The 18,757-nt window shown below is 36.4% G+C and overlaps 1 protein-coding gene across 1 annotated transcript in view; it reads right to left on the bottom strand.

The window, feature by feature from the left end:
• The window catches only part of eIF1A (eukaryotic translation initiation factor 1A), a 103,344-nt gene that overhangs the window by 38,214 nt on the left and 46,373 nt on the right, over positions 1-18,757 (bottom strand). The window contains exon 3 of the mRNA XM_090379293.1: positions 3,719-3,822. Coding sequence (XP_090235419.1) covers positions 3,719-3,822 — 104 coding nt within the window. The remainder of the gene's footprint in view (positions 1-3,718; positions 3,823-18,757) is intronic.

Here is an 18,757-nt window from a genome sequence, read left to right on the forward strand (position 1 = left end):
TCGCTCGGTAACTGTCCCATCCTATCTTTTTCTGTTCTATTTGACCAGCCACCTCTGCAGTCATCCATTTCAGCATTCTCCTCCGCACTACTTTCTTAAATATATGCATTCATTTATGGCTTCTGATTTTTTTCTTTAAAAGATTCAAATGTATTCGCCATCCCTCAGCAATCTGCCAGTTCGTATAGTGCCTTAAATTCTCAGTCTCCTTTGTGATGTTAAAACCCGTGCTTTTACCTTTAACTATTGCAACATTTCTTCATCTTCCAGCTAACCATTGCATGATCACTTCCTGACAACGGTTCCTGTACTTTTAGCCCTTATATCATCTGATTCGTTAGTAATGACGAGGTCGAGAATATTCTCATCCTAGTACTTTATCTAACATGCTAGTACAAATAATAATCTAGTTTATATAAAAATGTTTTTCCCTCCCACTTATTCCAAACAATTTGGGACACAAAGTCACCCATAATAAGACATTCATGCTTGCCTGCCCTTTACATACTTTACATGTAAAGTATGTAAAGATTTTCATCATATATCTTCTAGTCTGTAGGTTACTGCCACTCTCACTGTTCCTTTGTTTCCAACTAACTCACACCACACAGATTCTGTGCTGGCAGACGTAACTTCAGACTCCACAAAAGCTCTTTTGTGCTTAGGCTGCTTTTGATAAGAAGCAAGACTCCCCAACCCTTTTGTCTCTTATCTTTCCTAAATACATTAAATATACTGTAGTGGAACTCGTCATCACCAATTTCAGGGTGGCACATTTCTATTAGCCCTATTATATCAGCATTAGTTGTCCTAAACAGGAGTTCAAATTCAGCCATTTTAATGACAACACTCCTGACATTAACTGTAGATACAGTTGGGACTATGTAATCTTCTACAGTTTACTACCCTGGCACAACCCTTGAAGTTATTTAGGTTTGTATCCCAAGCTCTATTTCCCCCTCACTGAAACATTGTTGTTCTCAGAACATCTTATCAGCATCGACTGTTGTGGCAACACACAAGAATTGTTACATCTTCCCTCCAATTTTGTTTTATCACAGTCAAAAAAAAAGTCTGAAAATTTTACTGTAATTCAACTGTGGTGATGTCATCAGACTGAAATTTAGTCATTAGAAAAAAGATAGTGTGAGGAAGCTAAACCTGGTGAAGAGGCCAAGTATTGGCTCAGCTATTTACTTTAATTTTTATATGGCTGCATAAACCTTGTAAATGAGTGCATTATCCTAGAACAGGGGTGGCCAAAAGGTCGATCGCAGCTTTAATTTCGGTTGATCACGACGAATTTTAAATATATATTTAAAATAGATTAGTCAAAATCTAAATGTTATTATTATTATGCAACCAAATTCATACACTTATTACAAATCCGTTGAACCACATGACTACCCTTGCCACGGTGCAGACCCTAGGCTTGTCTAGCAAAAATTCACGCAGTTATGTTGTGGAGAGCATAGTGTGTGCACGTCAAATTCTTATTTAGTTTACTTGATATTAATAACTGGCCAGTACTTATATGTTAATTTAATACCCTTTGATTTAAAATGAATACTACAAAAAAGAGTAAAACGTATCATTTTCATCAAGAGTCAGAACTAGAATACTTTTTTGTAATGATAAAAGAAAAATGTTGTCGTTTGATTTGAAATGCATGTGATTATACCCAAAAAAGGAAATTTAGAAAGGCACTTCAACGCACTCTAGGGTAAATACCAATCAGATTTTCCACCTAATAGTGACCTTAGAAAAAATAAAATTACCACCATTTAAGCTCATATCAATAACAACAGATGGAGCTAAAGCAATGACGGAACATCTTAACGGATTCATCACATTGTGCCAAAAGGATGATGAATTCCCAGATTTTTTGAGTTACCACTGTATCATCCACCAACAAGTGTTAGCCAGCAAAAGATTAAATACTAAAAGTGTTACGGACATAGCTTTCAAAATCGTGAATTCCATCAGAGGACAATCTCTTAAAAGGAGACTTTTCAAAATGCAACTCGATGAAAATGAACCAGATCTGACATTACACACAGATGCAAGGTGGATGAGTTGGAGTAAGTTTCTACAGACATTTCGAAATTGCTGAATGAAATGAAAAAATTTGTTGATCAAAGGGGAGATGATTATCAACAGCTACAAGATACGGAGTGGTTGTGTGATCTGGCTTTTTTTGGCAGATTTTACGAGTAAATTAAGTGATCTGAATTTGGAATTAGAAAGCAAAAATAAAAATGTGGGTGCCATGATCAGTAGTATTTCTATATATAGATAAATTTTTGGCAATGACCAAGGATTTCAAAGGGGGAAAAAAAAAACCCCGATCATTTTGCAAGTATGCAAGGTCATTTGCAAAAATCCGTTTTTGAATTTAATAGTGAGAAATAGGTTTCTGAAATTGAGAAGGTTGTGGATGATTTGGAAATCAGATTCGGTGATTTTAAAACAATTGAAGACATTGTTCAAACAAATGTATCTGCACAAAATATTACCTGAAAATGAAATTATTACACTGCAAAACGACATCTTCCTAAAAGCCAGATCATCAAAAAAGGACTTTACTTATTTTTTCCCAGATGGTCAATGATGATTATGCTCTGTTTATTCAAGAAAAAAAAAAAAAAAAAAAAGAGGAAGATTCTTGTAGATATGTGAGAGAGAGAGGGAGAGAGAACGAAAAGAAAAGGATAAATTCTTGCAGATAAGTGAGTCCTGAAAGAAGCAGGTGTTGTAGGTCAAGGCACATCAGATAAGTATATGATTAATGAGAGCATTTGTAAATAAAAAATTTACAGAAAGTGGCAAAAATCTAATTAATCATTTTGACATGAATACAACCACCCTCAATTAACAACATCTGTGCTACTGCATGCCCACAATGCCTACTCACATGTCATGATATCTCTGTATTATCCCAGAAAAACAATGTTACTAGTTTTCTGGATAAACTTTGGCACTTGAACCTGGTGTTGTAGTGAATCTGAAGCTCTCCACTCCATGCATTGCTGTTTCATTTCAGGACCATAGTAACAAAGCCAAGTTTCATCTACAGTAAAAATATATTTCAGGAACTTTACTAGAGATACTTTACAGAATTAACTAGAACGAATGGCTTGGACACTTCAATCACAAAGTTTCCAAGCATTTTTATTGCCATTTAAACATTTGTGGATCACCCATTTTGCAAAAAGTTTTTTTTTTTTTTTTTTATTATATAAGTTTAGTTCAACAATCAAGAAAGTATCGTATCTCATTTCCCTCATGCACTTTATTCCTTTAATATCAAAATTTTCACTTTTAAAATGAGTGCAACAATATTTTATGGTTGAATAAGAAAGAACACCCTTTTAATGGTTTAAATTTCTGTGTATCTGTTTTGTAGATAATCCCTTCACAAAGTTATTTTATGATAACTTTGCACTTGCTTTTTGGAATTCATATCAATGGTATTCCAAAATCGGCAAAAAACATTAAATAGTTAATTAATATGGTACCAAATTTGGCATATTTACATGGAAAGATCTGAATTTTCCAGAAATTAATATAACTAAGTGATAGGTTAAAACTTATCAGTATAGCCTCATATACAAATAGCTTGTCATTCCCTGAAAAATCAGTCACTCACTGGCATAATAATCAAAAATTTAACTTCAAGTGTTCTTACTAATTTTCAATACACACACAAATTACAAACCTTTTTCCTTAATTTTCCACGAATATGGCATAACCGTTTAACTCCATCGAAACACATCGCCTCTAGTCTGCCGTTTCCAAGCATCTTAATTACTTGAGCATATTCTGGAATAAAATTTTGCAAAAAATACAGCAACACAACAAATGCTACAAAGCTCTAGTGATGCCTATGAAATACTCATACTGAATAGTAAAATATGAATAAATTACTTCATTTGGTACTCATCTATCATCCCCCTGCCAGTGTAAGTTACAAGCAAGTCTAACCTAACATAAACTAACCTAACTTAAGGAAACTAAACCTAACCAGCATCAAATTGTTTAAAAAATAAACATACAATGGTTAGGTTGGATTAGATTAGGTTATGTTAGGTTAGACTTACTTATAACTTCACTGGCAGGTGAATAATAGACAAGTACCCTACATTTTATTACGAATAAGTACTTGAATAGTAAAATATCAAATAAATCACAGAGATACTGCAAAGTCTGTTATACAGAAGGAACATTTTCACTCCAAAAACTGCAATGGGTATTTTGGGGAGTGATGAACAGCGATGAGGAAGCTAAGTTTTTATAACTTGGCACAGTACAATTTTAACTTAAATAAGCATTAATTATCAAACACTATATTAAATTTTACTTTGTGACACTATTCTACATTTTACTTTGTGACACTATTCTACATTTTACTTTGTGACACTATAAATGGGATTAACTTATATTAACACAGGGAAAAATCACACAATAATAGCAAAAATATTGCCACAAACCTTAATGCCTCAGCTATTCAGCTCCAGCCTTTGTCAGATTTGAACAAACTGAAAGATATCTGTAATCATGCTGATTGCACAAATCCATGTGTAGTCTCCCAATAATTTCAAACTTCTTACAAGTTAATTCCATTTGACAAAGGTTTATGGAATTTTACCATGTTAATACAACTTAACTCCACTGTTAGCATTAGTAGAGGCATATGGTGCAAGAAAGCAAGCTTATGTAGTATCAGCAAAAAAAAAAAAAACATTTCACACATCCATTCCCTCTAAACGTTTGTCAAATTCCTCCTTGAATTTATTTAAGGTATCAACTTTCACAACGACAGATGGAAGTTTACTCCAGTAAACAACAAACTGCTGGCAAAAGGCAAATTTCCACACATCTATTCTATAACTGTCTTTCCTCAATTTAAATTTATGTCCCCTCAGGTTCATAATCTGAGCAAGAGAAAGAATCCCATCAGAATTGAGCCTGCTCAACCCATTCAAGGTCTTATACGCCTCAATCAGATTACCTTGCAGGTGCCTAGTCTTCAGACGCTGCAATTTGCAGAACTTAAGCCTTTCTTGGTAAGACCATCCCTTTGTTCCCCTCACAAATCTTGTCACCCTTCTCTGTACTAGCTCAAGCAACTCTACATCCTTACTAAAATGAGGCCTCCAAGACCTTTACGCAGTACTCGAGGTGTGGCCTGACCATTGCCTTATACAAAGGGATAATCACCTTTTCCCTAGTAACAAAGTTCCTGTATATCATTGACAATACTCCATGACCTGCTCTGGTAGCCTGCCTGCACTGATCAGAGAGCTTCATATCTGACTGCACAATTACTCAGAGGTCTTTTTTATTTTCTACCACCCTAAGCTTAGTACCACACAGTCGGTATGTTATTCTGGGGTTACTTCTACCCATATGCAGTACTTTGCAATTGTCAAGGTTAAACTTCAGTTGCCACTTCTCAGCCCATCTACCAAACTTTCTAGATCCTGTTGCAATAGCACACTGCCATTAGTGTCATTAACAACCCTGCCAACCTTTGTATCATTTGCAAACTTCGACATTAAGCCAGATATACCTCCATCAATATCACTGATAAATATACAAATCAACAGGGGCCCAACACCAAACCCTGGGGGACTCCACTAATAACATTAGTCCACGAAGAGCACCATCCATTAATTACTAGAATTTTTTTCAGCCTGGACTGTACTTGTTAACAGGAGAGTTGCTTCTACAGGGATGGGATACACTTAAACAGAAAGGGTGCAAGAATATTTGCTAATGCTATCGAGGCAGTGTTAGGTGGGTCGGAAAACTGATAGCTTGGGGGGATACAAGGACTAATAGTTTAACAGTAGCCGTAGACAGAGGTGAAGGTGATTCTTGCACAACTTCTATTAGAATAAGTAGCGACCTGGAGCAAGGGGTGTTGGGGGTTTCAGAGACGGATGTCAGTCATCGTGAAACAGGTGGGTATATGGGATGTGTTAGAGTGGCTGGGAATGGGAATAGGTGCATGTATACTTGCATGTATACCAATGCTAGAAGTATAGTAAATAAATTTGATGAATTTGAAGTGTTGGTCAAGACATCAAAGGCGGATACTGTTGGGATATCAGAGACGTGGTGTCACACAGATATAAGGAATGCCGAACTGGAATTTGGGGAGTACAATGTGTACAGAAAGGATAGACAGGATAGAAAGGGAGGAGGTGTTATGCTGTTAATAAAGAAAAACATAAAATCAAAAGAAGTGCATCCAGTTGATATAGATGAACAGTGCACTGTTGAGTCAGTTTGGTGTGACATAAGCACTGCGAAAGCAAAAATTAGAGTAGGAGTGTGTTATAGGCCGAATGACTCGAATGAATACAATGAACAATTGTACAGAGAAATAGAGTGGGCTAGTAAATCGGAATGTCTTATAATGGGGGATTTTAACTTCCCAGATATTGACTGGAACTTATGGGTTGGGCACTCACACACTAGTCAGACTTTTGTGGATTTATTGGATGATTGTTTTCTGCAGCAGCATGTTCGAGAGGCAACCAGAGAAAGTAATACTCTTGATCTGGTTATCAGCAGTGATCATTCATGTATTAGGAATTTGCAGATAAAAGAACCACTAGGTGGCAGTGATCACAGTGTACTGACGTGGGATTTACTTAAAGAATTAATTACCAGAAGGGGTAAAGGAAAGGGTTTTTGCTTCCGTAAAGGCGAGCACAGTGGTCTCCGACAGTTTTTAAATTCTGTACAGTGGGATCAACTGACGATGTTACCAACAGTAAATTCTAAGTGGGAAGCATTCAAGGAATTAATCGTGGAAGCTACTAAAAGTTTCATACCTATTAAGAAATATTGTTCAAGGTTCAGGCCTAAATGGTTGTCAAATGAACTAATGAGACTCGTAACAAAGAAGAAAAATGCATGGGATGCATATAAATTATCAAGCGACTCCGAAGCCTATGGCAGATATAAGTTAATCTGTAATCAGGTCACAAAGGAGGTTCAGCAGGCGAAGGCAGATTACGAGAAATCCTTGGCAAAAGATGCTAAGAAAAACAGCAAGGATTTCTTTACTTATATAAACTCTAAAAGGAAGGGGTGAATCTGATTGGTCCACTTGACATCGATGGTTCGACTGTTGATGATCCTGCTCAGATAGCAAACAAACTGAATGAGTATTTTGCATCTACATTCACACATGAGGAGTTATTAAGGTTTCAAAATGGCAGGTTATCAAATTGTAGCAGGGTGCTTAATGATCTTGTAATAACTGAGAGCAAAGTGGAAGAGAAATTGTTGAAGTTAAACGTAAGAAAAGCACCTGGGGTGGATGGGATTTATCCAGTTATATTAAAGGAGGCGGCAAAGCAACTAAGCAAACCCTTAGCCATAATTATGAGAGCATCCTTGGACTCAGGGGAGGTTCCCACGGACTGGAGATGTGCAAATGTATCCCCAATTCACAAAGGGAGATCGAAGGGTGACACGAGTAATTACAGACCAGTTAGTTTAACTTCTGTTCCGGGTAAAATAATGGAGTCGCTGGTTAAAGATGCATTGCAGGATCATCTAGACAAGACTGCAGCAATAATTCAGACACAGCATGGGTTTGTTAAGGGAAAGTCTTGTCTGACAAATTTGATAGGATATTATGATGTGGTTACAAAGGAACTGGATGCAAAAAATAATTTTGATAGCATATATTTGGATTTCAGGAAAGCTTTTGACACTGTTGCGCATGGAAGACTATTGTACAAATTGGAGCAGAATGGTATTAAGGGTAAGTTGCTACAATGGATAAAAGGATGGTTAAGTGGGAGAAGACAGAGGGTGGTAATCAATGGGTGCTGCTCTTCTTGGACTAATGTTATTAGTAGAGTCCCACAGGGTTCGGTGTTAGGTCCACTGTTGTTTTGTATATTTATCAATGATATTGATGAAGGTATATCAGGCTTAATGTCGAAGTTTGCAGATGATACAAAGGTTGGCAGGGTTGTTAATGACAGTAATGGCAGCGTCCTACTGCAACAGGATCTAGATAATTTGGGCAGATGGGCTAAGAAGTGGCAACTGCAGTTTAACCTTGACAAACGCAAAGTACTGCATATGGGTAGAAGTAACCCCAGAGAAACGTACCAACTGTGTGGTACTACACTTAAGGTGGTAGAAAATGAAAGACCTGGGAGTAATTGTGCAGTCAGATATGAAGTTCTCTGAGCAATGTCGACAGGCTGCCAGGGCAGGTCATGGGGTTTTGTCAATGATATATAGGAATTTTGCTAGCAGGGAAAAGGAGGTGATTATCCCTCTGTATAAGGCAATGGTCAGGTCACGCCTTGAGTACTGCGTATAGGTCTGGAGGCCTCATTTTAGGAAGGATGTAGATTTACTTGAGCGTGTACAGAGAAGGGCAACAAGATTGGTGAGGGGAATGAAATGATCCTCTTACCAAGAGAGGCTTAAGTTCTGCAAATTGCAGTGGCTGGAGACTAGGCACCTGCGTGGTGCTCTGATTGAGGTATATAAGGCCTTGAATGGGTTGGGCACGTTGATTTCTGATGGGATCCTTCCACTTGTTCAGATTACGAACCTAAGGGGACATAAATTCAAATTAAGAAAAGACAGATGTAGAATAGATGTGCGGAAATTTGCCTTTAGCCAGCGGGTGGTTAATTGCTGGAACAAACTTCCATCTGTCGTTGTGGAAGTTGATAGGTTGAATAAATTTAAGGAGGAACTGGACAGGCATTTGGAGGGAATCGTGTGATTTTTTTTTTTTTTTTTTTTTTGGCTGATGCTGCATAAGCTCATACATTTGCTTTCTTGCATCACATGCCACTACAACTACTGTCTTCTCCCACTCAACCACCCTTCTAGCCATTGTAGCAACTTGTCTTTAATACCATACTGCTCCAATTTGTACAGTAGTCGTCCACGTGCAAGTGTCAAAAGCGTTCCTGAAATCCAAGTATATGATATCAGAATTATTTTTTGCATCCAGTTCTTTTTATAACCACATCATAGTATCCAATCAAATTTGTCAGACAAGACTTGCTGTGTCTGAATTACTGGAGTCTTGTCTAGATGATCCTGCAATGCATCTTTATATATCATAATCACTCCATAATTTTTCCGGAACAAAAGTTAAACTAACTGGTCTGTAATTACTTATGTCACCCTTAGATCCCTCTTTGTGAATTGGCGATACATTTACACATCTCCAGTCCGAGGGGACTTCCCCTGAGTCCAAGGATGCTCTTATAATAATGGCTAAGGGTTTGCTTACTACCTTTGCCACCTCCTTTAATATAACTGGATAGATCTCATCCACCCCAGGTGCCTTTCTTATGTTTAACTTTAATTTCTCCTCCAATTTGTTCTCAGTTATTAGAAAATCATTAAGCACACTGTTACAGTTTGATAAACTTCTGGCATTCTTCTCTCTTAATAACTCCTCGTGTGTGAATGTAGATGTAAAATACTCATTCAAATGTCAGCTACCTGAGCAGGTTCATGAACACTCGAACCATTAATATCAAATGGACCAATCTGATTCATCCCCTTCCTTCTAGAGCTTATATAACTAAAGAAATTCTTGCTGTTATTCTTAGCATCCTTTGCCAACGATTTCTTGTAATCTACCTTCACTTGCCTAACCTCCTTTTTGCTTTCCCAGTGCTTGTCACACCAAATTGACTCAACATTGTACTGACCATCTATGTCAACTGGATGCACTTCTTTAGATTGTGTTTCTTAACTAACAGCATAATCCTGCCTGTCTTCCTGTACACATTGTATTTCCCAAATTCCAATTATGCACTGCTTATATCTGTGTGACACCACGCCTCTGATATCCCAACAACATCTGCCTTTGATGTCCTGACATGCACTTCAAATTTTTTCAACACTCCTAGCATTGGTGTACATGCACCTATTCTTAATCTTGGTTATCCTAACACTGCCCATGTATTTATTTATTCTGTGATGACCCCCACCATTACATGAAAATCCCAGAACCCCTCCTTCCATTCTAATAGAAGCAGTGCATGAATCATTTTCACCTCTGCTTGCAGCTACTGCCAATCTTTTAGTTTGTGAATACCATCAAGCCAGCAGTTTTCCAACCCACCTAACACTGTCTCGATAACATCGGCAAATATTCTTGCACCCCCTTCTATTTAAGTGTATCACATCCCTATAGACAATGCTGAGAAATATTCAACCCAAGAGCCTTGCACAATCTCTCCAAGGCAGATTTAATTGGCAAGGGTCTCATCATGTACTCTCTCTTATCGTGTCTGAGCAGAGTTGCAGACACTTTCAAATTTACAAATTTAGCTCCTCTCATTGCTTGTGTTCAGTTTACGCTGTCACGTGACCATTTCCTCTCCTTGTAATGACATCGATGATGTAACTTACAAATCCCTTTCTAAAGCAGATGAAAATATCAACTCCATTCGGTCATTCTGACGTAAGAAATTTTTAGTACAATTCTTGAAATTGTCACTGCATTAAATAATATGTAATATTCAAGAAGTAATTCATTATTAAGTGTTAGTCAATATTTCCAAGAGTGGGAACTGATAACCAATCAAATCAACTCACAATCCTCTGCAAAGTTTTTTACTTTTCCACTTTTATGGAAAAAAAAATTTAGTAAACAGTATTAGTAAGGAAATAAACAAAAATAATTCTCTGCATAATTTTCTTCTTTTTGCAACTTTTATGAATTTTTACAGTTAATATTTTCATCTGCTTTAGAAAGGGATTTGTAAGTTACATCATTGATGTCATTTACAAAACAATCATGGGATCATTCAGTCATGTGACTGGACCTGCTAGGCAGAAAATGGCTATTCCGTGTTTCATACTGATTGACGTGGAATGAAACCAAAACAAAAGACGATTGGCAAGCGAGTGGCACCTTACAGAAAGATACTAGCTAAGTTGGAGACAGAAAAAACTATAACACAGGTCAGAAAAGAAATGTTTCCCAAATAAAAAAGGGTAGGACCATTTGCACCGGCAGGATATTTTTTTACCAGGTGGTGCATGTGGGAATAAATTTTTTGTTCACCAAATTTTCGAATACATGCAATATCGTATGTTTCAATAAATTAATGAAAATATTTAAAATTGTGTATTACTTTGAAATCTAAAGGTGGTGCATTTGCACCATGCTGCCGGCACCCATGGGTAGGACTAAAGCCACATCTGATATTCCAACTTCATCCTTCAGGATGATTGATAAAAACTATTGCAAAAAAAAAAAAAAAAAAAAAAGACTGGTTAGATGTAAAGCTTGTTGGAATGGATATCATGATTGGCATCTTCAGCTGTGATTTATTAGGTTATCGAAAATTCCTAAATGTCAAATTAAAAATGCAATCGATATATTTTTTTTTCTTCTGGATTTAAGAGTCTGCTGCTGCTGCTGCTGCTCAATTGGTAGTTAATTTTTTTTTTTTACATAAATTGATTTGTGTAAAACACACTTCGGTCACGAAGTGTGTTTTACAGTTTTACAAGTTAATAAATTGTGATTTCGTCAAGAAAGCGGAATTTTTATACAAGGCCTATTTGCAGTCCAGCGAGCCTGTGCTGTGCAACTTTTACCCATTTACCTGCTGTTTACACGTGAGGAAACTCACCTACGGTCTCCTAACAATTTTTTAAAAAGATATTATATAAAATCTAAATTAGATAGTATGAATCAGAGCTGTAATACTCAATATGTTCTACGTTGATAATAATATAAGTAAATTAATAAGAGGAGTTTACCTCAATATAGTACGTGGAACACTTCCGTATGATACCCTCCAGAAATTAAAATGGAAAAAACGAAAAAATCGACAACTTACCGGTACATTAAAGTAAAATATAAATAATTAAATAATTAAAGTAAAATATAAATAATCAATTTAACACAATTCAAAATCAATTCAAAACAATTAAAATTCAAATTAACGCAATTAAAAGAATCTAACGAAAATATGCAAAACGATTTTCCTTCCTGAAGCTGACAATGCTTTTCGACCGACTGTCGTGATCACAGGAATGAAAATTACCGAATCAGGCTAAACCTGCAACTTAAATAGTGATTATATGTCTTCGCGCATGCGCGTAAAGGTCCACGCATCGGAGATCAAATATGCCGCCGAACATTAACAGAATTCTCGTGTAATTTAATTTCAACGGTTTCTGCAATTAATAGTCGCGTATAATTACGTTGAACGTTAAGTATTTTGGCCTCGTTAAATAAAAAAGTATGTTTTTCGTTAATGGCATGAAAGGCTAATTCTGACGCTGCTGAACGAGAAGCACGAACTGAGGCTTCGTGTTGATTTACACGAATATTAAGCGAAAACCGCGTCGAACCCTGGTAAGACGAGTCGCAATCACCGCAAGAACCGAGCGATTGTTCAGTATAGTGTGTAACTTCCGTATAGGCCTAGCTATAATTTTAAATTCGGTATCTTTAAAGAATCTGTTAAGCTGTTTGTGCCACTGTTCAACATATGGGACAGAAATAAAGTATTTTTTGATATTACTATTGTTGATTGGTGTAGTATTTTTTATCCTATCCTTAGCTTGTACCCTAATTCGATTTATTGTGTTAATGGGATAACCCCTGTTCAAGAATCTGCTAGTTAATATTTGTATTTCTGAGTCCAAAGCAGAATCCGTCGTTGAATATTTATAGGCATTTAGAAATTGATTAAAGATAATCGATCTTTTATAGGTGAACGGGTGGTAGCTATTATAATGTAGAAGCATACCGGTGTTTGTGGGTTTTCAATAGATGCTAAATTGTATTTTGTTCGAGTCACGGGTAAGCGTGAAATTTAGAAAGTTTAATGACTTAGTATCCGTATTTCCCTTTCCAATGTAAATTTGAGTCTAGAATGAATATTATTAAACGAATGTAAAATGTCTTGGATAGTACTACTATCAGTAATAACTAGAACATCGTCTAAATACCTCCCATAGTATGTGATACGGGGACGAAAAGGTGTCAAATGTATCTGCTCAATCGTTGAGAGATAGATCTCTGACATTAAGCCACTCGGGCTCAAACCCATTGGTAATCCAAAAATTTGTTTGTACACCTTGTCTCGAAAGGTGATGTAGTTAGCCTCAACTAATAGTTTAATTAAGTGAAAAATTTCCTTAATGGGCAGCTTCGTATAATTAATCGGTGTCGAGTTTTTATTTAACATATCCCAAATAATATCTAATGTGTATTCAACGTTTACACATTAATATGTAAACGTTTACATGTATGTGTAAACGTTGAATACAAATAATATCTAATGTGTATTCAACGTTTACATACATGTAAACGTTTACATATCTAATGTGTAAACGTTGAATACACATTAGATATTATTTGGGATATGTTAAATAAAAACTCGACACCGATTAATTATACGAAGCTGCCCATTAAGGAAATTTTTCACTTAATTAAACTATTAGTTGAGGCTAACTACATCACCTTTCGAGACAAGGTGTACAAACAAATTTTTGGATTACCAATGGGTTTGAGCCCGAGTGGCTTAATGTCAGAGATCTATCTCTCAACGATTGAGCAGATACATTTGACACCTTTTCGTCCCCGTATCACATACTATGGGAGGTATTTAGACGATGTTCTAGTTATTACTGATAGTAGTACTATCCAAGACATTTTACATTCGTTTAATAATATTCATTCTAGACTCAAATTTACATTGGAAAGGGAAAATACGGATACTAAGTCATTAAACTTTCTAAATTTCACGCTTACCCGTGACTCGAACAAAATACAATTTAGCATCTATTGAAAACCCACAAACACCGGTATGCTTCTACATTATAATAGCTACCACCCGTTCACCTATAAAAGATCGATTATCTTTAATCAATTTCTAAATGCCTATAAATATTCAACGACGGATTCTGCTTTGGACTCAGAAATACAAATATTAACTAGCAGATTCTTGAACAGGGGTTATCCCATTAACACAATAAATCGAATTAGGGTACAAGCTAAGGATAGGATAAAAAATACTACACCAATCAACAATAGTAATATCAAAAAATACTTTATTTCTGTCCCATATGTTGAACAGTGGCACAAACAGCTTAACAGATTCTTTAAAGATACCGAATTTAAAATTATAGCTAGGCCTATACGGAAGTTACACACTATACTGAACAATCGCTCAGTTCTTTCTGCGTTCACAACACAAATTAATGATCTAGTATACAACATTTCATTTACCTACAAGAATACCGGACAATCCTAATCATACAGCCAATGCGCTTGATCTTTTTCTAACAAACAACCCTTCTAAGTACACGGTTGAAGTGAGAGGTCCTTTAGGCACTTCAGATCACAACTTGGTGATTGTCTCTTCTCCAATGGAACCTTAATCTCATGGCTATTCCCAACCTTGTGTTGTTTGGCATTATAAGAATGCAAAATGGGATGACCTGTGAGACTTCCTTTCTTTGGTCGGATTACTGTTTCAAAACTTCTGATGTCAACGTTTGGTCAGATCGTGTCAGTGAAATTATTCTTGCAGGAATGGAATCCTTTATCCCACACTCCACTTTAAAATCTCATCCTTTATCTAAACCTTGGTTTTCCAATAAATGTGCTAAGGCTGTTCACAAGAGAAGAATGTTGCATATCGTAATTGGCTTGTTTCTAATTCTTCAGTTTCATTTTCTGCCTACACCAAAGCTCGCAACAATTGTAAAGCAGTTATTAATCAGTCCAAACTAGAGTTTGAACAGGCTAAGAGTATATTCTAGTCAATTGCCAAAGCTATTGGCCACAACTTTTGCCCATCTCTGCTCCCACCTCTGTCCAAACCAGATGGTTCTGTTTTCACTTCAACCAAAGATAAAGCTGACTTGCTTGCATCCCATTTTTCTTCCAACTCATGTATTATTGATCTTGGTAAAACACCTCCCACTATCCCCAACACACTCCATTCAATGCCTCCTGTGGTCTTCCGTCAAAAGGATGTCCGAAGGATTTTGTTGAATCTTGATGCTAAGAAAGCTTCAGGTCCTGATGGTATTTCTCCACTTGTTCTCAAAACCTGTGTTTCTGAACTTACTCCTATTCTTTGCCGCCTTTTTTCATTTTCTTATTCCAAAAGGTGTTTTTCCTTCTGCTTGGAAATTTGCTCATATCCAGCCAATTCTTAAAAAGGGTGACAAATCCCTCCCATCCAATTATCGTCCCATTGCAATTACTTCTATTCTTTCTAAAGTAATGGAGAAATCAATTAATCGCCAACTCTTAAACTACCTACAAACCTTCCATCTGATCAACGATCGCCAGTATGGATTCCGTCAGTGTCGATCCACTGGTGATATTCTGACTCGTGTTGCCCATTTATGGACTAATTCAATGGAAAGGTTCGGTGAAACACAAGTAGTTGCTCTTGACGTCTCAAAGGCTTTCGATCAAGTTTGGCACAAAGGTCTTCTAAACAAGCTTCCATCTTATGGTTTGCCAACTGTTTTTAGTAACTGGTTATCCAGTTTTCTCTCTGATCGCTCACTGAGGATGATGGTAGTGGCTCTCTGTCTTCTAACTTCTCCACTAATGCCGGTGTCTCCCAAGGTTGAGTTCTTTACCCCACTCTTTTCCTCTTGTATATTAATGACCTTCTTCCATTGACTGGAAATCCTATCCATAGTTTTGCCGATGATAGTACATTGCATTCCACTTTCCATTTTGAGAAACCTTGTCCTGCTGAATTAGCTTCAACTTCCCAAAAATCTGCAACCAATTCCTTAAATGCCGATCTTCAGGTAATTCTCCAGTGGGGCAAATCAGTCTTGTCTTATATCTCACAAAAAGGATTCTTGTGCTCCTATGCTTATCTTTAGTGACACTCCGATTTCTAGGCAAAATGATATATCTCTTTTGGGGATTACCCTGACTTCTAAACTCTCTTGGCACAAGCACATTACAAATATTGCTTCTTCTATATCTAAAAAACTTGTTTTTCTCTTTCACTCTCGGCGTTACTTTTCTTCCAAAGAGCTGCTCACTCTGTATAAATCGCAAATCCACCCTGCCATGGAACATTGTTCCCACATCTGGGGTGGTGCTCCCAAAACCTCTCTCAGGCTTCTTGATTCCATTCAGAAGAGGGCAGTTAGGTTAATTAATGACTCATCTCGAACAGAGTCTCTCCACTCGCTGTCTCATAGACGTATTGTTTCTGCTGCATGCCTCTTCTACGGATACTTCCACGGGCACTGTTCTTCTGAATTGGCTTCTATAATTCCCGCTCTCTCTTTCAAAACAGTCTGAACACGTGCCGCCCCCAGTCAACATCTATTTCCTGTCCAACTTCAATCTCACAGAACCAACTTTTCATCTTCCTCGTTTATTCATTCAACTTCTGTTTTCTGGAACAACCTTCCTTCATACGTATTTCCTGAAAATCACAGTCTACAGAAGTTCAAGTTCAATGTCAACAAATATCTTCTTTCGTCTTCTCAACCTCCAACCCAAGCACGGTACTAAGTACTATAGGGTCTAACACCTCTCGTGTTTGTGGTTTACATAAAAAAAAAAAAAAAAATTGAAACTGTGAGATCAGCAGAAGGATTACCATATGAGGAAAGACTCCAATTATGTGAGCTACAGAGCTTGGCAACCAGGCACCTCAGAAGTGACCTGATTGAAGTTTATAAGACTCTGAGAGGGATTAGTAAAATGAATGAACACAGAATTCTCACTGTTTTAAAGAATTCCAGAACTATGGGTCATAAATCCAAATAACAGGAGTTGAGGTTTAGATTAGATTGTAGGAAGTTTTCTTTTAGCCAGTGAGTCATTGATTGCTAAAACAAATTGCCCTTGCAAGTAGCTGAGGCTGACAGTTTGAATAAATTCAAAGTTCAACTGGACAGTTACCTGTGTGAGGAGGGAAGCACAATTTGTATTTTCTTACTACTTGGTTTTTTTTTGCCAGTGCAGAAAAAGCCTGTGGCTTCCTTGCACTATATGGTGAAACTATTATTATTATTACTAACATTCTCTGTAATAAAAGTCTTCTTGTAATACCATTTCATAACAAAGTTCATTTCCTTTAGACTACGAATATTTTTCAAATTTCTTGTCAGGGAATTAGCATATGTAATAAGAAAGCAGGCTATTTCTACCCACGTGAAATTTACCTTTTTATTTCTTTATTTTTTGCCTTTTTTTACAATTTCTTTTCTATTGTACTCTGTTTTACATCATTCCAACGTGCAGCCTAGTTATAAACAGTGCATTTAACGTTAGAATTATTAACATCGGCCATTGTCTTCTCATCAGGATCGTCAAAAAAACCACTCTTCAGCTTTTCCTTCAGTAAACTCGTTCCTTGATAAAATTTCATTTGAAGTATGTGCAGGGGCATTAACTAACAAGGAAAATGTCTTAATATGTCCATTTTCATCTAATTATTCCTTTTAAACAAATTTTATCTTATAAAAAGATTCTAAAACCATTTTGACTGAAGTTTAAAACTGTATCATTAAATTTCATTTAAGAAAAAATCTCTTCTGTATAAATAAAACAGTCAGGTATGCTACAACGAACAAATGCTATGACGAACAGTTTTTATCAATAAAATCAGGATGCTACAATGAACGCGGAGAAATACTATCGGCCGACATAGCATGCGGGTGTGCATGACGTGTTGATTAGAGCGCTTCCCGCTCTAATTTCCCACTTTGACTAGAGCGTCAGTTATCTTTGTTATCGTTTGTAAGGTTCAGTTATCTGCTTATTTGTCCTTTAGCAGTGAAAAATATTTAATTATTCTGCTATATAATTTTAGCCGTGAGCCAGCAAAATAGAGTGAGAAAGCTAATTAACTTAGAGATTAAGAAATAATTTCCAAGCAAGAAAGTGTAGGAGATCTAAGTGCTGGATATGGTATGGCTAAATCAACAATCAGTACAATTTTAAAAAACAACAAAGAAATAAGTGCACAGGTTGCAAAGGGAATCTCTAGGTTTTATGAGTTTTATTAGAGAAAGTTTGTTTATATTTTTACTGGGGGAATATTGTTTATGCTTTTTCAAATTTTATGTACAGTGTATAAAAGCTAAAAAAAATTTATTTTATATTATTTTTACACTTATATTTTTCATTTTTTATTATATTTTTCCTGTTTAAATCGTTGTATTGGATGGTAACTTTGCTCTAGACCAGGGGTTGGCAAACTTTTTTTGGAAAGGGCCAGATCATAAAATTTTTAGGCTGGGAGGGCCAGATAGCAAGCTCGAAAATATTTACATGGGTAATTCTACTCATAGAGCAACAAAACAAAAACAGGTTAAAAATCTTTTTATTAGGAAGTGATGTTTTACACAATATTTATACACATGCTGACACTCACAAAAAAATGAATAAAATATTTCCATTTATTAATAAACATATCATAGAACTGGTTAAATTTTGTACTAATGTGATGAATGTAATTGTTTTTTCTGAGATAATATTTCATCATACTGGAATTCGAAGTTAGTATGTCCGGTTATTTGGGCCACCGGTTAATCGGGGCAGCCGTTTATTTGGGGAAAATCCTAAAAAAACAGAACCCAATGGAGAAAATAGCCAGGGTTTACTTCGCTTAATTGGGACAAAATGCCGTTTAATCGGGGCAGGAGACCGCAGCACTGAAGATTACCCTACGATTGTCTCTGACCATATCACGTAGTTTGGTCGGAATTCTGGAGTTCA

The sequence above is a fragment of the Mastigoproctus giganteus genome, chromosome 8 (assembly GCF_048544385.1).
Source record: "Mastigoproctus giganteus isolate SK-2022 chromosome 8, ASM4854438v1, whole genome shotgun sequence".
Taxonomy (NCBI): Eukaryota; Metazoa; Arthropoda; class Arachnida; order Uropygi; family Thelyphonidae; genus Mastigoproctus; species Mastigoproctus giganteus.